General features: G+C 59.7%; 1 protein-coding gene and 1 non-coding gene across 5 annotated transcripts in view; both read right to left on the bottom strand.

Moving 5' to 3' along the window:
* The window catches only part of HUNK (hormonally up-regulated Neu-associated kinase), a 66217-nt gene that overhangs the window by 19604 nt on the left and 22478 nt on the right, over positions 1-24135 (bottom strand). For all 4 annotated transcript variants that reach the window (XM_037161439.2, XM_053657770.1, XM_053657771.1 and 1 more), the window contains exons 2-4: positions 23014-23306; positions 11793-11848; positions 6764-6899 (exon numbers count right to left, since the gene is read on the bottom strand). In XM_037161439.2, the coding sequence (XP_037017334.2) occupies positions 6764-6899; positions 11793-11848; positions 23014-23306 (485 nt within the window). The remainder of the gene's footprint in view (positions 1-6763; positions 6900-11792; positions 11849-23013; positions 23307-24135) is intronic.
* LOC119061092 (U4 spliceosomal RNA) lies at positions 21455-21594 on the bottom strand. Its single transcript, XR_005084720.1, has one exon. It is a non-coding gene; the product is annotated as a U4 spliceosomal RNA (small nuclear RNA).

Genomic DNA, 24135 nt, shown 5'->3' on the forward strand with positions numbered 1-24135 from the left:
GGAAGCGGCCGTCACCTCACAGCCTGGCAGGGCCAACTCTGAACCCTGCGGGAAAGTGGCCCTTCAGGGCGTCCTCCAGACGGGAAACCTGTCTCCTAGTCACCCGCCGGCTGCAGAAGACGACAGAAACCTGAAGTCCCTGCTGCCCGGTGGGGACCACACACACAGGTAGCAGGGGCTTGTCCTGACGGTGCCAGAACCGCTGTGGGCCGGCGGGGACTGAGCCAGTGGTTTCCATGGTAACTCCCACTGGGTGTTTTACCAAATGAACTCCAGGATTCAGTTCCCTGGGAGGAGTTTGTCACCAAGAACGGTCATGAACCCCTAAAGAGCGCCCGCCCCCTCACTCCCCGAGCCCTCGGGTCTACAACACAGGGACAGTAACCGCACTCACCGCTCGGGCTGGACGGGGGTGGGGGGGTGGCAAGTGAACTAAGCCGCGGAAGGAGCCCAGGGCTGGTTTTGCATAAATTCACTGCCTAACGAATGTGACCCACTGTTTCATCCCCAAACTTTTAAAAACAACAGGAGGAAGGACATACTTGTCACCGTACCTGCCCACTAATTAGGGACGCCCACATTAACGGTCGTGGGGTCCCAGGGATTCTAGAAGGAAGCCGGGTGGAGCATCGGGCCCCTCCCCCCGCAGACCCACAGCCCCTCCTTCCTTCACTGCCTGGGCAGAGAGCGAGCGAGCTGGCCCTCTGCCGGTTCACAGTCTGTGGGGACGCCGAGGAGAAACGCGGAACGCGGCCCGCGAATCTCGGTAACCCTGCAGCATTAGCCTGGACCCCAAACACGGGCCCCCAAACACGTCAGCATTGCCCAACGTGGCTTTGAAACACGGCCCAGGGGCTTTCTAGCTTCTCCACGGCGAACGTGAGGCCCCTGAGAACCACAGAGAGTTTTAAATAAAGAGAGTGATGAGACTCTGGGATGCAGGGAGGCAACAAGCAAATACGACCTGGGTTTTTCTGCGCAGAGAGAAACGGGGGGAGGGGCCTATCACTGGGTCGAAGAAATCCCAGAGGTGCTGGCCAGGGTGGGATACGCCGCTGACAAAAGAGAAAGAAAAGTGACCCCAAGGGGCAGCTGGAGGAGTTGGGGAGAGGCCCTGGACAACGGAAGCGGGGAAACGTCGGAATTAAATCCGGAGCCCGTGTTCCCCGGAGGAAACGGGGCGTCACCTGCCATCGCTGAGAAGACAGAGTCCCGGCCACTGTGAGTGGGGAAGTCGGCCAGCGACTCTGGGAAGAGGCAGGGGCAACGCCGGGGCCAGAGCTCTGCTGGCAGGCAGAGGGTCGGAGGAGCCGCCCCCACGGGCGGGCGGGTGGCCAGGGCCCCCAAACACTGGCCCCCATTTGCCAGATGCAGCAGACAGAACCTTCCGCCAACCTCTGCTTCTATGTGATTCTTCGAGAAATTGCCTTGGAAAAACCCTGCACCTGAACCAGCACCGAAGTTCCACGCCAGTTCTGGTCTGGGGGGGAGGGGGCGGGGGGAGGGGGGGGAGCGCAGAGTCTCCAAACCGGTTGTGGGGGGGCCTGAGAGCAGGAGCAGCTCCATCCCCACGGAAAACCTCGGGCGTCGTGACCGCCCCTCATCTGTTTTCACCAACAAGTCGTTTTTTATGGATTTTAAGACTTTTCCCATTTCCTTCCTTCCTTCCCCTCTTCTACTTTAAATGCAGATGCTAACTACCAAAAAAAAGTCTCAGATTTTGTAACTGAAAAATCTCAGCAGCCAAAACAAGCTTCTCTCTTGAAAGTCAAACGCTCTAAACCACCCAAAAGGAGGCCCGGGCCCCCCCTTTCCATCTCCCCCTCCTGCCGCCCCTCGTGTTGAGGGGTCTGCACAGACAGAAAAGGCTGTCCCGTCACGCATCACTTTTACAAAACAGGGTCGAGCCCTGGACCAGATGCCCCCCTTCCTCTGTTACCAGCCAGTGGATGGGCTCCTCTCGGCCAACTGGTCTCCCCAAAAGGCAGCCCTGGGGGCAGAGCACCCCATGAAGGGAAACAGATTCGACGAGGCCGGGAGGGGGTCTGAGCGCCATCCCCACGAGCATCGGGCCTCACGCAGACGCGTCACCCACCCCAGGGGCCCCCGCAACAGCCAACAGCAGCCTTGGTTGAAAAATACTGGACTCTCAACCTGTTGGGGCCAGAAGTCTCAATTTCCATCTCTGTTACCCTTAGAGAGACACCAATGTTCTCCAACAAGCATTATAATGTTCTGAAAATAAAGTCAATTTTGATTCTTTTCATTTAAAAGGTGTATCTGCATTAAATTTTTTTGAATTACCGTGCATGCCACTCTGAGGAGAAGTCGGTTAGCAATAAAAAAGGTTCACTGCACCAGAGCGAACATTTCTGGTTTCGTATCTGAAATCTCCCAGCTGACTGGAAACACAGACCTAAGTATTTCATTCATCTGGGTGAGAGGAAGGAAGTGAACGATTTTAAAGATGTTCATACGTGGTCCATGTATGAGAGTCATGACCACTGAAAATGATGGGACCCCCCCCCCCCGAGGTGCAGGCAAGGTCTGCCCTCCGCCTCCGTCATCCGGACTCACGGCAGGGGGGCAGCTGCGGCCTTGTGCGTGGGGAAGAGCCTCCCAGGGGCAAGCCGGCTCTGTCCCTCACTCAGGCTCAAGTCTCGGGAAAAGGCCCGTCTGTCCGCCCAGGGCCAGACCCTTTGGAGCGGGTGCTCGCTTTCAATTCGGGAGACAGACTCTTCACAGTTGTTGTTGTTTCCGAGCAAGAAAAAGGGACGTTTGGTGACAACAGTGTCTGACCAGAGAGGGGACTGGCTCCACGTCTTCCCGACAGCCTTTTACGTTGCATTCTCCCTGGGTTTTCCGTGTCCGACATGGCAGCCAAGGTGAAGGCCCCAGAGACCTGCTGCGTCTCAGACACAGCCTCCCAAAACAGCAGAAAATTAACGCCCGCCACAGGCTCTGAAGCTTCCCATTTTCTCCGAGACTGAGAGCAACAGTGGCCTTCCCACCTTGGCTGGGAGGGCCCCGCCCCTCCACCCGGCAAACTCCACCTGGACCCGCACGCGCAGGCTGTGCTGGCCTCGGACGCCCTCCTGACCCGACCGGACCGGGACGGCAGACGCGGGTGTTCCCTGCACTCCGCCTCCTGCCTGCCCTGTGCTCCCAGGGACACTTGCGGGAAGCCTGTGGCTGGGTCAGTCCAGGCTGCCACAACCAGAACCACGGGCAGGGAGGCCTCACCAATGGGCCTCTGTTTCCCAGAGTGCGGAGCTGGGCGTCCCAGGTCAGGGTGAGAGCCGTGCTCCTGGCTCACAGACTGTGTGACGGTGTCTCATGTGACAGAGGACGTGTGAGCTCTCTGGACCCTCTTCTGATAAGGACCCTAATCTGCTCCCGGGGCTCCGTGTGCGTGGCCTCACCTGACCCCACCTAACCCGAAACACCCGCCAAGGCCCTGCCTCCAAACGCCACCACATTGGGGGTCAGGACTTCGATCTGTTAGGCTTTATCACAGCTCTAAATAGACCTGACCTGGGCCGTGTCTGTGAACTGGGCGTGGGCCACACAGCCCCGACTCTGAGGACTGCTCCAGGGGCGGCTCGCTCACTAGACGGACCAACAACATGGAGAAGCTTCGGGCTGAGCAGAGGGAGCCCCCTCAGCTGTACCGCCCCCTGGGGCACGGGGACAGGGACCGGGGGCACCGGGACAGACCGTGGGGCTGCCCTGTCTGGTCTAGTCGGAGGTCCCGCCCGGGCCTCCGGACCCACACCACCACCGTTGGTTTAGGGCCGTCTAGCGAAGCCTCTGGAGCGTGTTACTTGGCGGCACCAGGACCAGGAGTGAGGCCTGCTGGGGGCTTTGTGGAGGGTCCTCTGCCAGTGTGCCTCCTTCGTGGGGAAAATGCGAGTAAACAGGACATTAGCAAAGAAAGAGACGCCCAGCGGCCCCCCACTTGGCCCAAGCACAACGGCAGCTGGGGAGCAGGAAGGCACGTCCCCGCTCCCTGGTCCTGGGCCATGCCCACCCTTCCTGCACCTGCACCCCCCTCCACGCCCCCACTGTTTCTGGACACAGTCTTTGCTCCCAGGTAACAGCAGGTGGCAATGGACCCGCTCCCAAAATGGAGAAGCGGGGCATCCATGGCCACTGAAGGGGGTCCCTGCCCCATCAAAGGACTGGGCAGAGGGGCTGAGCCAGAAACTGACCCTCAGACAGCACGGCTCGGGCAGCCTGGGTTTCTGCTGCCCGGTATTTGGGGTGAGTGGCTTCCTTCTACCTACAGTGACCGGGAGGGGACAAGAGCCCCCTGGCCGCACAGCCCAGGCCTCTCCCAGGGCTGTGACAAGCTCAGGGCTCCCTCCTTCCACCCTACTCCCAGACCCGAGGACACTCCTGCCCCAGCAGGGACGGCTAGAAAGAGGCCCCTCCCACAGGCTGAGCCCCGTGGTTGTCACCATGACAACCGGTGACCACACCATATTATTGTCCAGTCCCCTCGAGAGCCAGACCTCAGGGGCAAACTGGCGCCTGCTCTCCCAGCCACAGTCTTCGCTTTCCCTTTGGTCACTGTGTCCCCACCCCCTTCCCTGTCGCCAAACTTATACGAAACCCCCGAATCTCTTGGTCTCTCAGGCTCCCCACTCTCCACAGCCTCATTTTCTCATTTTTGGGGCAAAATCTGTCCCTTTCAGAGCTTCCCCTTTAGCATAAATGGGTTCGCTGTTAAGGAAAAAAGACCCATATTCGTCCCTAAACAGGTGCGGAGGGCAGTCGCGTGACCCACACTTGTAGGAGGTCTCTCGTGCCAGAGGGGACCGTCCGCCAGCGCATTTCATTTCCTGGACGGGCCCTGCTGGGCAGTGGCTGTGTCGGGGAGGGCTCGGGGCCCTTCACGGGCCCGGCCTGGAGTCTGTGGTCAGCAATACGGCCAAGTCACCAGGGCCCCCGCAGCCCCTCCCTGCCAGCACCCCCACCGGTCACCTGCGGCCCAGTCACACCGCCTGTGGGAAGCGGCGAGGGGGCAGGGCGGGCCCCTCCTGTCTGTCCGGGGATCGGCGATGGAAGTGTGTCCTGACTAACGTGCCCCTGCTGATGGGCTGGACCTTCCAGGTGGGGGGCGGGGAGGTTCAGGGAACTCCGTGGCCCTCAGACCCCGTTCCCACGCCTACGTCCTCTCTCTCCAGCTTCCACCAGAACCGAGGGGCTCCTCCCACTTCTGCAGCCCCTCAGTCGGCTTCCTCTGCCAACTGTAGCCCTGACCCTGTGTTTGTTTGCCCAGTTGACAGGCCTGTCCCTCCCCCTCTGTCCGTCCGTCCGTCCCTCCCTCTCTAGCCCAGGCTCCGTGCCAGGTGCCAAAGGATCCCTGAACAACGTGGGTGGTCCCTGCCTCTGACCTCAGTTGGAGGGGTTCCAGCAGGTGAGCAGTGACTCCAGGACCACAGGTGAGGGCCAGGAGGGCAGAGATCAGGGACTTGAGGAGACGAGGGAGGCCGCCATGCCAGCCTGCAGGAGGCAGGAGGGCCCAGGGCTGCTGGCCTCCCCCAAAACACCAGGGAAAGAGAACACTTCTGGCCGGGAGGGGCTGTGCTTGGGGGGCCGTCGGACCACATCGGGGGCGGGAAACTGGCGTTAGTTAGCTAGAGGATGGGTGGGGGACAGGCAGAATGGCTCATCGAAGGCCCAGTCAAGGGCTCATATGACACAATCAAGACTCAGTCCTTCATCTCAAGACCCTGGGTGGGGACTGCCAGCTGCCCCACTCATGGCTCTGTGACCTTGAGACATTTCATTAGTTCCCATGATCAGTTTCTCTTCCTCCGTGAAGTGGGGCTGATGGAAAGTCCCAGCTTTCCCGGGTCACCGCGGAGAGTAAACGGCACAGAGCCTGCCGGACACCGAGCTGCAGTGAGCTCCAGGAATGCTCTGGAACACCTCGCCCTCAGCTCCAATCAGCCCCTCTCATCTCCAGCTTCCACACCTATTCCCTGTGCCACTGACGCGTGAGGCTGAGGGGACTGTGAGGGACCTGGGTCCCAGGACCAGGGCTCCAGTGGGGCCCCCGGTGCTGGGCGCTGGTGGGCTGGCCAGCCAGGCGTCCGCCCTCCGGCAGCATCGGGGAGCCAGACACAAAGGAATGGAGGAACACGAAGGTGCTGCACTAGGAGGAGACTGAGTGAGGAGCGAGGGGGCCGTGCAACGGGGACACAGACGGCCCCTGGAGGCGGCACTAGGTGCAGCCTGGAGTGTGGGACGGGGCGGGCCACGTGGAGAGCTGGGTGGCCTTCGGGGCGAGGGGGCAGGTGGGCAAGGCCCGGTGACGGGGCGACTGGAAGGAGGCCAGCGCAGCTGCGACCGTGAGCACTGCGTGGGGTGGGGGAGGGGAGGGGCGGGCGCTGGGGCGGACGGGTCCTGGCCCCCGTCACCCGGCCCCGGGCCAAGTTTGTGCAGATGCTGGTGGAAAAAACACGGGAGGATTTTAAGCAGGGAAAAGACGTGAGTTCTGTGAGTACAGGGCTGGTCCTCTCACCTCCCCGGCACCTGGACGAGTTTCGGGAACGGCCTCTCTGGCAGTTTGTGGAGGAACGACCAGAAGGAAGCCATGGGAAGCCGGGCCCCAAAGAGTCACTCGGCAACTGTGCCAGCGCCTCCGACCTAACACCTCCTCAGCAAAGGCTTGAACGCCGCCGCTGGGGGGAGGGGCAGCGGAGCCCACGCGGGGTTGGGGGTGGGGGCCTGTTTCACAAACTCGGCAACTCACATGGACCAGACGTCAATCTTGGGGCCGTACTTCTTCCTGGCCAGCAGCTCGGGCGCGGCATAGGCGGGGCTGCCACACTGCGTGCTGAATGGGTCCGAGTGGCCCAGGATCCCGGCGCAGTTGCTCAGCCCAAAGTCTACAAAGAGGGGCAACAGAGAGAGCTCGGCATTAGCAAGTGGTGGGCGCGGGGAGGAAGGGGGGAGGGCAGCAGGAAAGGAAACGTTCTCTGGCTCGCACCTCCCTGAGCATCCGAAAGGACGCCTGGCAGCGGCGAACACTGACCTCTGGACGCGGGGCTCCAGGCGGCTGTGCTGGAAACATGTTTCTCTCCGGCCTCCCCATAAAACCCAGCTTGAGCCAAAAGAATGTGGAACCGAAACACATTTCTAGCAAGCCTTGAATGAGTCATCCATCCAGGAAAGACAGAAATTTGCTTTCTAGGATGGAGGAGGAAGGGAGGCCACGTAGGGGCCCCCAGAGTCCCGACCCAGCTCCCCGTGGCCCCTGGGAAAAGCGGACGGAAGACTGAGTTTCTCGGGCTGGTGTCAGCGTCCCCCCGTGTGACAGGCGACCCCCCATGTAGAGATGACTCTTGCAACTGAGTGCTTTCGTTTCATACAAATCTTCCGACAGTGCTCCTGATGCAGGCGGCCACAGATGGTGCTCCGCACAGCGAGTGCCACACACCCAGTGACGCAGACGGCACTGGTGCTGGCGGCCAAAATAACGCCAGGGAGAGAGCGGCGAGCACCAGGCGAAGGCACCCACGGCACCACTTTGTTCCCGGACGAGGAGTAGGGCACCTGGGAGGAGGCAGGAAGAGGACCGCATCCAAAGCGCCCTCCCCTGGCCCTTCTGCCTTTGCAGCCGAGTTTGCCTCTGATCATAAAGACAGGTGACTGGACAGCTCCTAGTGTCCTGCCCTCACCTGACAGCTGTCCTCAGTCTTTGCTGAGCTCAGAACCCAGATCACGCACAGTTCCTCCTCCAACTTCGATATAAACACGGCGGTTCTCGTCCCCAAACGCAGGACTGTCCGCCCACAGGGCTCAGTCAGGAAGGGGCTGCTGGCAGGGACTCACCGACCAGCTCTGCATCTTGAACAAAACCCTCGCACCTTCCCACCTGGCGGGATGTACGTCTAACTTTGCTACCGTGTTTTCTCCTGGCCTTTAACATGTCTCCACCCGCCAAGAACATGACCACCGGGCACGCTCCGGAAAGAAGACATGCGGGTGAGTCCGTGAAGCTGTCACACGCTGTGGGTCAAGACGCTTCAGTGCCGCCCCCAGTGCTCAGTGAGGTGAGACGCACAGCCCAGGCGGCTTTCCAAACCCCATCTGGGCAGAGCTCTGAAAACTCCTCTGGGCTCTCAAAGCCTCAGGGCTGGAGATGGAGTCTCAGCTCCTACAACGGGACTGGCCAACCGACCGCCGAGCCACGTGTACGACGTCCCCATGCCAAACTAGACTTTTATTTCTTCATGGCTCCCTTTTGATTCTCATAGCCTCTCTCCTCCTCTCGTCCTCGGCTCCCCACTGCCCCAGCCCCGCCCTGGCCCCATCGCCTTTCCCCAGGAGGCCCTGGGGAGGGGGTCTCACACCCCAGCTGGGTGGGATCCCTGTTCAACGGGCTCTCAGGGCCTGGGTCCTGGAGGCAAAGGCAAGGCGGGGGTATGACTACTTTTACAAGAAGGAAGCTCATGCTGAGCTTTGCACCGGATGGCCGTTGAAATGCTTTCAGTTTGAAAATCAGCCTAAAGGAACTTGAACGACGAAGGCCCGAGGGCGCCCACTCTAGGGAAGGGCAGCCCAGGGAATAAGGCCCACGTACGGCCTGGGCAGCATTCCGAGGGGCGTTTCCTGGGCCGTCCTTCTCCTGGGGTCCCAGAAAACCCAGCTCTCGGTTTCTGAAATTAAAACGGGAGTCCAGACTCTGTCGCTCACCTCCCCGGGGGGTCACAGACCCCCGCCACTCGGTGCACTTCCCCTGCCCGGGTCTGCCAAGACCTGCTTGACTGCAGACAGGGCCGCGAGCGAGGTAAGGGGCGGCTGCGGTTCCCAGGCAAGTGTGGGAACACAGCCTTGCCTTATCTTCGGCATAGTTTCAGGAAGATAAATTAGCGGGAGGAGCGTGTGGAGGAGACAAAATCTGCAGTTTAAGTGGCTTATGCTGGTCCAGTGGAAAGGGTTTCGTTTAAAGTAGCTTGTAGAGAAATAAGCAGTTTGTTCTCCGTGCGTCACTGTAATTAGTAGCATTTTAGGGAGGTGCCTGTAATGAGGACACAAGCTCCCAGCAGGGTCCCCAGGTGGGCGACTGTCGGAGCTGGTGACACCGGAGTCAGCTGTCCCGGGGATCTTGAAGAGCTCCCGGTGAGGGCTGCCGTGGAAACCGGAGGTGCGGCACTCCCCCCCCAGTCACACGCTGAGGTCACATCAACGGTCGGGGGTCAGACGGCTTTGTTATAGGAGGGAAATGTCCTGATGAAATCAAATCTCACTCCCGGTTAACTCTCGTTTATTTGGAACACGCCTTTGGTCAATCCATTTAAATCAAAATATTTCAAAGAAAGAGAAACTATGAAGAAGTGGTAGTAGTCACAATCGACTTCTGAAAAACCAGGTAAAGTTCCTTTGAAGAAAACGTTCAAAGGGCTTTCCAGCTGCAAAAAGGCGGCTGTAGTGACACTTGGTCCGACTGCCCCACTAGGGGCAGAAACACCCAGGACCCGGGCACGGCTTCCCTCCTGCACTTCCCTTCCTGGCCCCACCGTGTGGGAAAAAAAAACAAAACGAGGAAACCCAGACTCTGCTGAATGAGCCAGGTGCCGTCTGGGGCGGCTCCCTCGGCTACAAGGAGCTGGGCTCCTCAGGGTCCCCGGCTCCTGGGTGATGTCAGAGGCGGGGCCAGTGCTCGGAGCCTGGGGACCAGCAGTGTTGGGACTCCTGGCTCTCAACACCCTATTTCCAGCGGTGCCCCAGGGGCCCAAGGCTGCGCCGCCTGGCTGAGGGGTGACAGTGTCTGAGCAGCGAGGTTCCCAGTCTGTGACAGTCTAACCACACCTGCCACTGACACGGGGTGCTAGTGACGAAACTGCACCTGAAAAAATATTCGAAAAAGAAAGAAATCGAAAGCACGATCCATAAAAGGTGAACGCCTGGTTCCTGGTCTCCAAGGGGCCACCCCGAGCACACCGCAGGCAGCCAGCGGGCTCCGGCCCAGGTCCCTCGTTCCGTGGTCTTCTGCCGCAGGTTTTTCAGGGGTCCGTCTGTGAGCACCTGAGAGAGGCGCCCACGTTTACAGCCACCAGTTCCTCCAGAACCTTCCGAGCAGCGCTGCTCACCCCGTTCACCCTGCAGCACCTACCTGCCCTGCTTTCCAGATGTTCGTCCAGGGCTCTCGCAGGGGGTGGGGGTGGGGGGTGAAGATGGAGCCGGCGCGGGAGCAGGAAGGCAGGCAGAGGTGAGCAAAGAAAACCGTTTCCGCTCAGAGGCACTAGGTGGGGGACCACCCGGGGACCACACTCGGCCCATCACCAGCCTGGGGCCCGACTGGACGGGAACGCACACCCAGCCTGCACGCAGCCTGTTCATCCACGATCTCGGCTGCCGGAGGGGACCGCGGTCCCTGTCACCTCCACGTTTTCTGAAGGCAGGTCACCCGTCAGGTCAGACGGCTAGGGCCCCCAAACCACCCCCCATCTCCAACTCTCAGCCCACCAGGCCCAGCCTCAGTGTCCTGCTGCCGCAGACCCAGAACCAAGACCAACAACCTGCAGGCGTCGGGTCATCAGCCTGGTTTACAGCAGCTGGACTCAGCCCTCGAGACAAAGTCAAGGGTCAATCTGATACGAAGAAAATTCTCTGAATTGTTCAAGCGTCTTCTAAGGATACATTCTTTAAAATCTTTGGGGGAGCCCTGGCTGGTGTGGCTCTGTGCACTGAGTGTAGGCTGTGAACCAAAGGGTCATCAGTTCAATTCCTAGTCAGGGCATATACCTGGGTTGCAGGCTAGGTCCCCAGTAGGGGGCGCAGGAGAGGCAACCACACACTGATGTTTCTCTCCCTCTCTTTCTCCTTCCCTTCCCCTCCCTCAAATGAAGTCTTTAAAAATAAAATAAAATCTCTCGGGGGAAGCTGGCTTCCTCTGAATTACTAATCTTCTAACTACGGGTATGTCCAGTACCGCCTGTCACTGGTCCGTCTCTTTCCCCCTAAAGCCTTTCTCGAGCCATTGGCTGGGGAGAAACTCCCTGCCCTTGAGGTGGGGAAAGAAAGAAAGAAAAGAACAGAGTAAATGCTGGCACCGTCTAGTAGCTGAGAGTGGAAGGGGCGCCCGAGCCTTGGCCAAGAGCCGCCACACAGGCAAACAGCGACGGAATCTTCTAGAGAAGGATCTCGGAGTGCGTCCATCCGCTCAGGGACCCTGAGCCGTGCCCCGGGTCCTACAAGCTCTTTCCCGGAACTGCCTTCTGATCGGTACAGACCTCGCTGGGGCCCTAGGCAGTGTCTCCCTGAAGAGCCGCCCTGCGCCTTGGGGCTGGGGACCCGGGGACAAGCAGACGAGGACACTGCGTGCCTTAGATTCCATCCCCTGTGCGGACTGAGAAGTGAGATAGGGCTAAGCTACGGGCCGCACTTCCGAACCAAACGCCAGCCACCATTTTTAAAAAGGTTTACAGTTAATCCAAATTAAAAAAAAACATATAAAAGCTCAGATCCATTGAGATTAGGGAGAAGCTGAAGACCGGACAACCCGAAAGCTCACTTCGGGCTGTGAAGCCCATTTCATGGTCACTTCATAGCACCTCACCTTCCTACTTAGGTTTAAATTATTTTTCAAGTTAAATTTCATTTTCAGAACCACTACTAAATATTGGCGGTACAGGACGTGATCTGGAAGTGCCGTCCGGGGGCCGACAATGGGCCGGGCACCCTTTCCTACGTCGGTTCTGCAGGAGCAGAGGGGAGGCCATGAGCAGCACAGCCTCGGCGGCTAGTCTCCTGGGAGAAGAAAAAGCAAGTCCTACCAATCAGCTTGATGTTGTTGTCTTCATCCAGCAGCAGATTTTCTATCTTCAAGTCCCTGGAAGAAACAAAACCACACAAAGCGTCAGGTGGGGCATGTGAACTCGCAAAATGATATTTCACTTCTGAGGAGAAACAAACGGTTTGAGGGCCCCTTTGGCGCCGCCCACAAGGCTTTCTGCCAAAACGCCACAATCGGAAAGTAAATATTTATAAGGACGAAGTAAATATTTGCAGGACGTGACAGAGGTCGGTGCTGCAGACTGAAACAGCTAGCGGATTTCAGAGAGGACAAGGCACACTGAACACAGAAGTTTCTGGAAGAAGCGGGACAGACGCTGAAACCCAGGGGTGAACTAGAACTGTCGGGGCAAAAGCGCGGCCACGCAATGGGGAGGCGGCAGGCACTCCCTGCCACAGGGGTCGGCGGCAGACTCGGGAAGCAGCTTGAACAGAACCGGACGCAGATAAAACCGGTCAGGCCTACAGCCTCCCTGCGGGGAGGCCAAACTGGCGGCTGCTGGCAAGTTCATCTTCTCACCAAGCAGGTGCTGTGTTGGGCAGAAAAACGGGGCCCAGAGACACCAGGGCCCGAATCCTAGGCGTTACAGGGGAGCATGTGGTCAGCTCACAGGACCGCAGGGTGCACACGGGATGACCTGTCCTCGGAGGGCCGGTGTCCCTGATTAACAGGCACAGAGGTGACAGGGCCCGCGGGAAAAAGGAAGGGCTCAGGGTCCCGCTGAGTGGGAAGGGCCCGTGGAGTCTGTGCCGAGCACCGGGGCTCCGGGGGGGCAGGAGCAGGCCCGCCCCGCTCACCTCGGCACAGCCAGCTGCTCGCTAAATCCCAGGGAACCTAGGCTGGCAAACAGACAACTGTCTGGCGTTTCCGGAGTGAGAGAACTGAGGGCAAAAGCAGGTACTTGGTCCTCAGAACCATCCAGGTCCAGGATTCCCAACATCTTAGGTGGTAGCCTGCCGACTGGGACGCCCACGACTGTCGCAGATGGAGGAGCGTCCCTCCCTTCCCCACACACTCAGGACGCTCTCCACCAGAGTTTCCAGACACAGCGTCCCTGATCCAGCTCCCACTTTCTCACTGCCGGGGAGACAGCAGACCACGAGGAGGAGAGACGGCCACGCGGAGCCGCCCCGGAAGGAGCCCGTGGGGAGTCTGTTCGCCCAGGAACCACGAGGGCAGCGGGATGAGATGGGAGAGGGGACAAGGAGTCAAGCACAGGAAAAAGGCGAGCTCTCAAAAGCGCCCGACGGACTTCAAAGCTGGACGGTGGCTGTAGACGTGGGGGAGGACACGGGGACGAGAAGGACAGTAGAACACACAGCCAGGGCACGGAGGTGGATCCTCCTCACCCCCGGTGCACACTCGAGCAAGGAGAGGAGCGGAGTGTCCTCACGCCAACCCCGACGAAACAGCACACAGAGGCCGTCAGAGCCGCCACGGCCCTCTGAGGGCACTGCCTGTGTCCCCACGCGGGCGACCCCAGAGGTAAGGGGGTCCTCCCCATTTTTCCAAAGGGAAAGACAAAGGTACTTGGAAAACACAAATATATAATTTTTTTAATGCAATGAAATTATCGAATGACTATGTATGCTATTGACCACAGAGCTGTACCATCCTGTGTAAGAGCATACGTGATGACATCGATGTCAGTAGTTCTAGAAACATTATCCCCACATCCCCATCTCTTATGAGAGAAGTCACCGACATCTGTCCCCAGCAGCACTAGGACAGCGGAGACACGTGACGTGACCTTTAAGTTGACGTGCGGGGTGCAGGCCGTAGAGCGCTCTGTGGATCTCTGCAGGACACAATTGCTGGAAATCTTAACCCAAGTACCCACTCAAAATCTTTACAAGTGAGCCACTCGGGATGGTTTCAGGTGGTCCCACAAACCCTTGCCGTGGGGGGACTCGGAGCTACGACAAAACTGCAGTGAGAGGCCTCCCTCCCTTTCTGCTGGTCTCCTGGGGGGGGCGCCCAGAAGCACCCAAAGTCATCAGCGAGTTGATATGTATCAGAGCCTGATACGTCTTCCCCGACTAGTATTTGTGTTGCTGGAATGAAGTCCCCGAGACTGCGCCCCATCCAAGGAGACACTTTGCAAGGACTCGGCAAGGCGCTTCCTCCTTTCTGAAGATACTCAGGACAAACGGCCGCCCTGGGCTCCTCTTCACGCCCGTGCGGCGTCCCAGAAACGCACGCACTCGCCGACCGCGGTCCCTGAAAGCCGATCATAAAGCCACGGCGCTGTTCAAATCCAAAGGAAGGCGGCGGCTTGTTCCCGGCAAATTGAACCTCTTTCTCCAGTGAGAATGGAAACCACACTAAGACATCAAAGGCGAAATTAAGTTTGGAACAAACACGGTGGAGAACAACAGCTTTACAGAATGAGGTCAGAAAAATCAACCGCCAGGAAGAATGAAACCAGCTGGGGCTGCCGGGCCGCACGAGCCTGGGGAACCACGAGTAAAAAGGAGAAAAAAGGCCAAAGGGAACAAACCGGGGAACGGGAGGAGGCGCAAACGTAATTATTAGGCAAAACCAGAAAACTGAAATCCTTTGAAGCGGCTCTCTTCCCACACACTGCCTCCCACGGGGACCCGCCCCAGCCCCAGGCGAACCCGGCTCTGGGCCCTCCTGTCACCTTTCTGTGGAGGTTTCTCCAAGGAACCAGGTCACCCGGTTCACTGCCGGTTACGGGCAGGGGCAGCCACCTGGGTTCCTGTCCAGACCGGGGCACCGACTGCCTGAGACAGGAACGCCCTCCCTGGCCGGCTCTGCCCCTTTCTGCCTCCCGCCTGTCTGCTGAAAGGCAGCCGGAAGGAAGGAAGAGGGCACCAACTTTCCGACTCTAGGAAAACAGACGCTAAAGGCCTGTTTTTAAAAGTAGCTTTCATGTGGGGCTTCACCCCAGTGTGTTGACAAGGCAGGGACGCCGATGTTCATGGCAGCCATGCGCACAGTCCCCGAAACTGGGAGGCACCGGGGTGTGGCCAGTGGGTGAGGGACGAGTGGACTGTGGTGCACTGGACCGTGGAGGGTGACTGCTCAGAGAGCAGAAGAAATGTGCTCTCAAGTCGTAAAAAGACAGGGAGGGACCTTCCACAAGAGTTTCTAAGTGAAAAAGGCGGTCTGAAAGATGGGTGGCTGGATTGCAAGTATGTGCCCTTCTGGAAAAGGCAGAACTAGGGAGATAGTGAAAAAGGTCAGTGGCTGCCGGAGGTTTTGGGAGGAGGGAGGGGGAGGGGGCGGGGCTCATTTTCCTCAGGCTGGTGAGACTCATCCTCGTGAGGCTGTGGTGGCAGCTACAGGACATCGCGATGTGTCAGAATGTACGGAATGCACAGCCCCGATGCGCCCCGACCCCGGCGAGCCCAGCACAACGCAGGGACCCTCGTTCGTGACAAGGGCTGGCTCATCGCCTGTCCAGAATGTCCGATACTCTCCCAGATATTAGAAATAGGCGAATGGACGTGGGGGGGGGGCAGGACGGGGGGCTCTTGTTTCCGCACCAAACCTAAAACCATTGGGAAAACACAGCCTGTTAGTTTTTTAAAAAGAGGCTGAGTATCGGGCCCTCTCCTACAAGCTGTCCACCAGGACCGGCATGGCCACAGCCACGTGGCTCGTGCCGGACGTTTACTGTGGAGCCTCCTCACCCACCTGAAGTTCACCGCCAGCCCCTCAGCACAGCAGGCCCCCCCCAGCCCCGCGGCCCCACCACGAGGCAGTGACCACAGAGGCCAGGCTGACCCCAGAGGCCACCAAATGGAGGCACCTCCTGGGATAATGAGGAAGACGAATTTATTTGGAAGGTCTCAGCGTGAGAATATTTTAATTCACCTTTTCAAAACCACCAGCAGGCCTCTCACCACCGTGGGCCTGGGGGTGGGGGGAGTGAGCTCCGTCCCTGAGAACAAAACGCCGGCTCTGGGCAGTGTCCCACTTCCCGCTGGGCAGGAAGGGTGATGGAGGTGACGCTCATTTCGCATCAATGCCTCAATCCGATCTGTCACTAGGTTTCGGGGGGAGAGAGGAAGGGGCCGTTCCTCCCTGTGGCAGGCGGACCAGAAGTTCAGGGTGAACTGGTAAGCCGTGAACAGAAGGAAGTGGAGGAAAGGGCCCTGGACGAAGAGAAACAGGTTTTTCTTGGTCGAAGGGGCTTGTAAGAGGAGTCAGGACGCGGGAGGAAGGGACCGAGCACCCCCTGTGATAAGGGGCAATGGGTCCGGTTCATGGTGGGCGTGGGGGAGGCAGCAGTCAAGGGAACTGCTGTGAGGAGGGAGCCCCGGAGCACAGGTGCCGCCCGCCCTCTGGAGAGGGAACTGCCCCTCGGGGCCCCCCAAGGCCCTCAGCCAGCTGGGCAGAGGGTCAGTTCTCACCTGTGCTGGGGGGGTAGGTGTCAGAGGTGGGGGGCGAGCCTGAGGGGACAGCCCGACTCACCAGCCCCTCGTTCTGGGTTCTTTCAAAAGAACAAGCCCCAGCAGGACAGACTCACCAGTACGAGCTCACCCACAAGCTACCAAGCGCCCGCCCTCCCTCCACCCACCCAGGCTCTCCAGGTGTGTCTGCAAGGACGGCGATCAGTCACCGAGGGCGGGAGGCTGACCACAGCGAACCCCACCGGGAAAGGAGGGCCCTGCGGCCAAAGCAAGCACAGCGGTCCCGGTGGGGGCCCTGCAGAGCAGAGGGGCGTGTGTGCGTGTGTGCCTGTGCACGGGTGCAATGAGTGTGAGCACACCTGGGTCTGTGCGTGCATCCGGGGAAGGTACGTGCATACAGGTGAGTACACAGGTACACATGTGTACATGCACACATGTGCTCCTGGGCACGTGTCTGTGGGTGCACACTGCACGTGTGAACATGTTCGTGTGGGGGGCACACGTGCGTCTGGGGAAGGCATGAGTGTGCGTGTGCACAGGTGTGAGTACAGGTCTGTGAGCGGGCATGTGTGGATGTGTGTGGTGTGCACACACGCAGGCGTGCGAGGGTGCTCGCACTTGGCCAGAGCACTGGGAGGGGATGACCGAGTTTCTCCCAGGCCGGGCCAAGGCCAGCAGAGGTCGAAGGTCGGGCTCCAACACACCCGAGGCCCAGGCCGAGGGGCAGCAACTCAAGAGGGAGCCTGGGGAGCCCCGCAGGGCCTCCCCGACATGCAAGGGGGGAACTGAGTGACACAACACAGACCAGCAGGGGCCGCGGGGTTCGGAGGGGCCAGAAGGCCGGAGGGAGCCTGGCGGGGGGGAGCCAGTGGAACCCACGCCGCCCAGGGATGGACAGACGGACGGACGGAAGACAGCCCTGCGGCGGGTTCTCTCCCACCGACCGGCCGCCGACCGCCCTGCCCTAGTCACGTAAGGCTCGGCGCTTCGGACTCTTCTGGACAAAGGGCCTCAAAAGAGGGTTTGTCCGGCAGGGCAGCTCGCCGCAGGCAATGAGAACGCGTGGGCCCCCGCGTTCGGGGGCACGCCGGGCTGAACGGGCACCGACAGGTAAGAGGTGAGGACGTTCAAGTGGCAGGTTCTCACCCACGTCCTGGGGGAGGGTCCAGAAAGACTCAACTGGGGGATGAGTCTGGTGATGAGGAACCACACTGGGGGCTTCAGCTCTCAAGCGAGAGGTCCAAGGAAGGGGGGCCGGACCGGACACGCACGGGCTCCAGTCTGCAGGAGGACGTTTTGCCCACGGACGTGGCCGCAGGACGGTTTCAGTGACAAACCAAGAACAAAGCGCCCACGGCCAGCACGGCAACCCCAGGTAGCAAGCATTTCCCCTGAACAAGGGTTTTGTGGGTTCGGTTTTATCGTCAAAAGCTCTGTATCGAAACCAAATGCTTTTTAATCTTCCATTGATTTATAAGATGGGCAACTTGGTAAAACAAAAAAAAGTTACGCGTATACTGATTTTATGTATTCAAAATGAAAGCCTAATTGAGTTCCTACAGTGTTAAAACGAAGGAGCTATTCATCACTTGAAAAGAGGCCACTCTCGACACTGCGGCCCAAAAAATTAAACAAATCGGTACCAAATCAAAGAAGAAACTCCCTCAAATTCCGGGGAACATATGGAACATTCCAGAAAGTATGTGGGACCGGCCACCAGAAAGCTGCTACCCCCGCGCTGGCTCCGACAGTGGCTGTATTCGATCCTTTCCCTTCCTTCATGAGACACGTCCATCCCATTGTGTGCCCCCTGGGCTGGCGCTGAGCCAGCGGAGCGAGGGTGGGGGGAACTGCACAGAGGACAGATGTCAGACAAGGGAGTTGTCACGTGAAAAGTGTTTAGAAAGCAAAGCAGAAGGTGCTGTGGAAGTTTATGACCAGGGCGCCTAGCCTGGAGGGCCTCCTGGAGGAGGTGAGCTTGGAGCTGGGACCTGAAGGGTGAGCAGGATTCGGCCGAAGATGGCCAGAGCCACAGAAGCAGAGACCAGTGAGCGGTGGGGCCTTGAGCCCACAGAACTCTGCTTCCCGAGAGTGACATGAATGACTCACATGTGTGACAGTCACAGGGAACACGTCCTCAGCATAGCAGGTCCCCAAACAACATCCTTGGGCTCAACGCGGTATCAGCACCACACCAACAAGCCATGTAACTCTGGTCTGTACCAGTCAGCCCTCGGCCAGGCGGGTTTGGTTCCGCATCATTCCGCTTGAAGTCGGGGAACCAACCAACCAACTGCGTAAGCGAGGACTGTCTGTACTCCCAGTGTTGGCCCAGCCCACGACGCGGCCCACCCCTTCTCTCTCCTGCGCACTTGGAAGCGGAGGCGCACAGTCCTGAGCAGTGTGCGGCCCGAGCTGCCGTGGGGACGCAGGTGGTCTGGCTTCAGAATCAACAGTGCTGGCCGTGGCACCCCCCAACCTGCCAGGCGGCAGGCCAGAACGTGGGAAAACCTCACGTCTCTCTCCCTTTTCAAAACCCAGCCGCACACAAAAACCTCAATCTCTAGCAACAGCACCTGCAGAGAGGTACACGCTCCCAGCAGCAGGTCCTGTCCCCAAACTCCCCTCCCATCTGCCCGCCCCGCCTTCCCCTCTCCGAGAAAAGCAGATCACTGAAAGGACTGCTTCATTCCAGACGGGTCCGGGTGATGCCTGCTTCTCGTCAGGCCCACAGAACAAAGCAGGGCCCCCCTCTTCCCAGCATAACCTCCACAGCGCACACAGGCCGTGCCGAGTCAGGGGATGAACAGGGTCATGCCCGGTGCGGGCCCAGCCCCACCCTGAGGGTCACGTGCCTCCGCCCGGCAGCTGGCGGCACAGTGCTGCCCCATGAGGTCCACTTGTCCGGTGTGATTGGACCTTGTCAGTTTGAAGGCGCAGGTGACCCTCAGATCAGCAGCAAGAGCAGAGCCGGCGCTGTCGGGGATTATGGATGGACGCAGGGCTCGAGCTCGGTGTGCAACACGCGAATCCTCAGATGTCGGTGTCCTGCTGGCTGAGCACGTCTGAGAAAAACACTCGTTAGAGTGGAAACTTGGGGAGTGTCTCGGGCGATGCTGGGATCAGGCTGCGAAGACCACACCGTGCCGCTGCCAGAGTCACCAACAGCCGGTTGCAGCCAAAGACACACATCTTAGGGCCGGTCCGGTGGGAGGGGCAGTTCTCCCTGCCACTGAGGGAAATCTGCTCAACGCGAGGGTAGTTTCCTCTTTTTTAATGTAATGTTTACTCGACTGTTGAAGGCTGACCTTCGAATGACGCTGCTAGTTCTGGTGGATAATTGGGTACACAGACTTAACGTCCCAGGAAAGACGGCTCCCCAGATGTGTTGGTGACGACAGCCAGCGCAGCAGTGGCCTCCGCCCCACGGACACAGGGCCCTTCACGCCAGGGAAGGCGGCCCACACTCTGGTGCTGTCCAATCTGTGTGCTCGGAGCTCTTCCCAGGAGGGCCGGCCCCCAGGGCACCTCTGCTTCCCCCGAAAAGTCTCAGCCTCCGAATAATGTATGTGTAAATAATAATTTACACATTCTGTCTGAGCGGCACCGAGGCGGAAGTTCCGCACCGTGGAAAGGGGCCGCACTGAAGGTCCCACCAGGGGCCAGCGGGTCCTGGGGGCCGACAGGAGCCGAGCTGAGTCGGACTCAGGGCTTCAGTGAACGCCGCCCGCGCGCACTCCAAACGAACGTCTGCCCACGCTGTCCCGGCCACGGGACGGGCCACCTGCATCGGAGTGGCCGACGCCCACGATTTCCACAGACAGAGACGACACGGCGCCTCCCCCACCAGCCCCCTGCTTCCCGCCCTCCCCAACCTTCCAACCTCGGCGCCTTGGCTCACGGGTGCATTTCCGAGGCGCGGCGAGCGGCAGTGTGCAGGAGGTCAGAGCAGGAGGAGGTGCCCCATCTTCGCTGTCAAAACATTACTCAACTCCTGCCTCTCCCACTGAGACAGGGAGGGCAGGGACGGGGGCCGGATTTCACGAAGATTCCTTCCAAGGGCTGTGGAGAACTTCCTTCCAGAGAGACCACGACACAGCTGCTACCGTCTTCTCCTTCCTTGTCCTCAAAATCCCTGAAGCCCGCACACGATCCCCCGTCCGGATGCCCCGAGTCCCGAGGACCGCGCTGAGGCTCTGCCCTCCGCCTCGGCCAGGGGAGCTGGTGACCCACGCCGATGCACGCAGATGGTGTCTGTGGGCGTCACTCTCACCCACAGATCCAGCGCCCAGCTCTCTGGCGACCGTCCCTTCCCTAACAGCGGCAGAGCTAAGGACATGACGGGCAATGCAGGGGATTGTCGGAAAGAGCCAAAAATAGCATTGTTCACTCAAAATTTCTCAATGTTCCCTTCCCCGCTGATCTAAACTCAAAGAGTCCTAACGACGCGTGATTTCGTGACAATGCGCAGGACTAAAAATAGGGACCTGGAGAGGTTCTCTCACTCCGGGAGGAAATGACCTGCGTGAAGGGCACCTCGGGGCCCAGGCTGGCTCCGGAGGTGGGGGGGCTGCCCCACCGCGTCCCCCCCTCAGGAATGTCTGTCTCCCCCTGGAAAGCCGGACAGTGCAGCTACTTACACAGCCGCAGCCACTCTACCCACCAAGCAGACTGTGTGTGGACGGCTGCCAACGGGCAAAAGCACCCTCAGAAGCTGCATTTTTTAAAACCATGTGTTTCTGAAAAAGGTCAAACGCAGGGTTGCCGGGTGACCCCGCAGTTCCCTAGAGCAGGGGAGCACACGTTCACAGCGCAACACCCATGCGAGCGTGGCGGCGGCTGACTCAGGACCGCCGCAGGCCGGACAGCTGCCCGGCCGCCGCTGAGGGCGGACAGACCGGCTGTGGCGAGAGGTCCCTGAGCCGTAAAGAGGAGGGACTCGAGGACACCTGCCCCGCCGAAGCCGGATCCAGCAGGCACGGCCCTGGGGCAAGGCAGCTGGTCGCAAAAGGCCACAGGCTGTTCCTTCCCACTCGGAGGAAACGTCCCAAACACTGGAATCCACAGCGACAGACGGGAGGGGCCCGGCTGCCTGGGACTTGTGGGGGTTGGGACGGGGGGGGGGGGAGCGTGAATGGGTTTCTTCTTAGGGGGATGAAAATTCTCTAAAACTAGGTTAGTCATGAAAGTTACACAACTCTGTGAACACATTAAAAATCCACTCCACTGCGTCCTTTAAAATGCTGAGTTTTGTGGTATGTGAATCGTCTCAATAAAAAATGTTACACGTGTGCAGACACACACCCAACCTGTCTGATGCTTCGATCTTCCTTTTTCAATTAGCAATAATCGCGCCTCGGATAAACCTCATTGGCTACAATACTGCCACTGCGCAAAGCTTCGATCTTCCTTTTTAAAACGAGAATCCACCAGCTCTGGCTGGTGCGGCTCAGCTGGTTGGAACAGCGGCCCGTAACCGAAAGGTCGCGGGTTCAATTCCCAGTGAGGGCACTTGCAGGTTCAGCCCTCGGCTGGTGCGCAGTGCAGGAGGCAACCGACCCACTTTTCTCCCTCACACTGATGTTTCTCTCCCTCTCTCTCCCCCTCCCTTCCCCTCCAAGTATGTCCTTGGGTAAGGGGAAGGGAGAAAGGAGGGAAGGAAGGGAGGGAGGGAGGGAGGGAGGGAGGGAGGGAGGGAGGGAGGAAGGAAGGAAGGAAGGAAGGAAGGAAGGAGGGAGGGAGGGAGGGAAGGAGATAAGGACCCACTGAACGTGAGCGCTCCTTACGCTCCCTCCACAGCCCAGAGTTTTCACGGTGGCAACTCCGAGGAGACAGGACTCTGCCGTCTTGGAGAGGTGAGCACCCCCTGGGGAGGAAAAGGGGGTGCTTTCATTTCTCATCAAATGGTGGCGCAGCGCTGAGAGCAGGTACCGCCACCAACATGTCCCCCTATGCGGCTTCCACCCTCTTTCTTTTTTAAAAATATTTTATTTATTTTTAGAGAGAAGAGAAGGGAAGGAGAAAGAGTGGGAGAGAAACATCAGTGTGTGGTTGCCTCTCCTGCGCCCCCTACTGGGGACCTGGCCTGCAACCCAGGCATGTGCCCTGACTGGGAATTGAACCGGCGACCCTTTGCTTCACAGGCCGGCACTCAGTCCACTGAGCCACACCAGCCAGGGCTCCACCCTCTGTGGGGCTCCGCGCAGAGGGCAGCCGGCCGCTGCTCTAAAAATGTTTGACTTTTCACAATTATTTGCGAGGCTGGTTTGGCTCCTGGGGGACACCTGTCACTTGGAAGGGCCAGTCGACGGTTCCACGGTGATTCGCTTTAACTGCAAGGACAGCTGTGGAGTGGCCACCACAAGACGGCAGATGGGAGGGCGGCAGCACCCAGCTCTGGCTGCAGACAGCCTCCCGCCACCGTCCCACGTGGCTGGTCCCCGTCCTCTGCACGTAGTAAGGACAGCGACGGACACCTCCCTGTCCCTTCCTCTGGACCAAACGCCGGTCCCAGCTTTCTCCACAGATCAACTCGTTACGTTCCCCGTTCGCTCCTCACACCACCCACGAGGTCGGCACCACCATCAGCCCCATTTTACAGAAGAAGAGACAGAGGCCCCGAGTGGCTACTTAACGCAGGGTCACGCAGCAGGTGCAGGGCAGGGCCGGATGCAAGCCCAGGCCCTCTGCCTGCAGACGCCCCTGCTGGAACCCCACCGCGGCATCAGCCCGCCTCACAAAACAGCTCCCTGGACACACAGGCAGGTGAGTCGCGAACCCGCCACGGCGGCTCCGCCCCGGCCGCCATGCTGCGCTCACCTGTGCACCACCCCGGCCCGGTGCAGGTGCTCCACCGCGGAGACCAGCTGCCGGATGTATCTGCGGGCCTCGGGCTCGTCCAGCCGCTTCTTCTCGTAGATCTTGTGCATGAGGTTGCCGCCGGGGCACAGCTCCATGACCAGGTAGTAGCTGTTCTCCGTCTCCAGGATGTCCAGCAGCTGGGTGATATTGGGGTGGCGGATCATCTGCTGGATCTGCCCCTCCCGCCGGAGGTTTTTGGTGACGTACGTGTCCTTCCTGGCGCGCTTCTTGTCTATGACTTTGATGGCAACCTGAGGAGACCGCGAGAACACGGCTGTGGTCAGTCCCTGCGGGCCAAGGTCATTCCCCAACTCCACACATGAACCGAGGAGAACAGCTACTCTCCGCACCCGGAGACAGGCGTGATCCAAGACACCGCAAGGGAAAGAAAGCCAGGTGTGACCTCGCAAGGACCAAAAGGCGCAATAATTGAGGGAAGGAGGGAAATTTACTGTGAAGCGACTTGGACGGTGGTCTGCTGGGCTCTGCAGCAGGACAGTGTCCAACTGGGGTCCCCAGGGGTGCCACGCCAAGATCTCCCCGGCCAGGGGCCTCTCCCCGCCCCTCAGGCCTCACCGTCCTCCCTCCGGGGGGGGTCCCCCCACCGCCACTTCTGCACCAGCCAACGCCGCCCCATCTGCTGTTCGAAGCCGTGGGTGGGGCACGCGGGATGCAAGGCTCAGTGAGGGGGTGGCGTGGCAGCCCCCACAGTGGCACCAGCCCCCGGACCAGGCTGCCCCGCCTCCAGTGCTCAGGTGTCCCCCCAGGAGATGGCCGCAAAGGGTGACTCTCGGCCCCAGGTCAGGCCCCAACCTGCGGCTGCTCCCAGGCCTCATGTCCGCAACACACAGGAAGCTCCTCCTGGGTCACTTCCCCAGAGTCCAGGTGTCCCATGCGTGGACCCTCCGGCCTTCATCAGGCACTGACGCCCGGGGGACCCCGTCTGCCAACGGCCTCCCTCCCCCGTCCTCCTCCCTGTTCCGGACGCCTCCGGTCTGGCTCACCTGGGGCCCGGCCTCCCAGGGCCAGACACAGCGCCCCGCCCTGAGACTCTGCAACCCGAGGGGCGTGCGTCCATGG

The sequence above is a fragment of the Artibeus jamaicensis genome, unplaced genomic scaffold (genome assembly GCF_021234435.1).
Source record: "Artibeus jamaicensis isolate MK-2021 breed Jamaican fruit bat unplaced genomic scaffold, CSHL_Jam_final scaffold_474, whole genome shotgun sequence".
In the NCBI taxonomy this organism is placed as follows: Eukaryota; Metazoa; Chordata; class Mammalia; order Chiroptera; family Phyllostomidae; genus Artibeus; species Artibeus jamaicensis.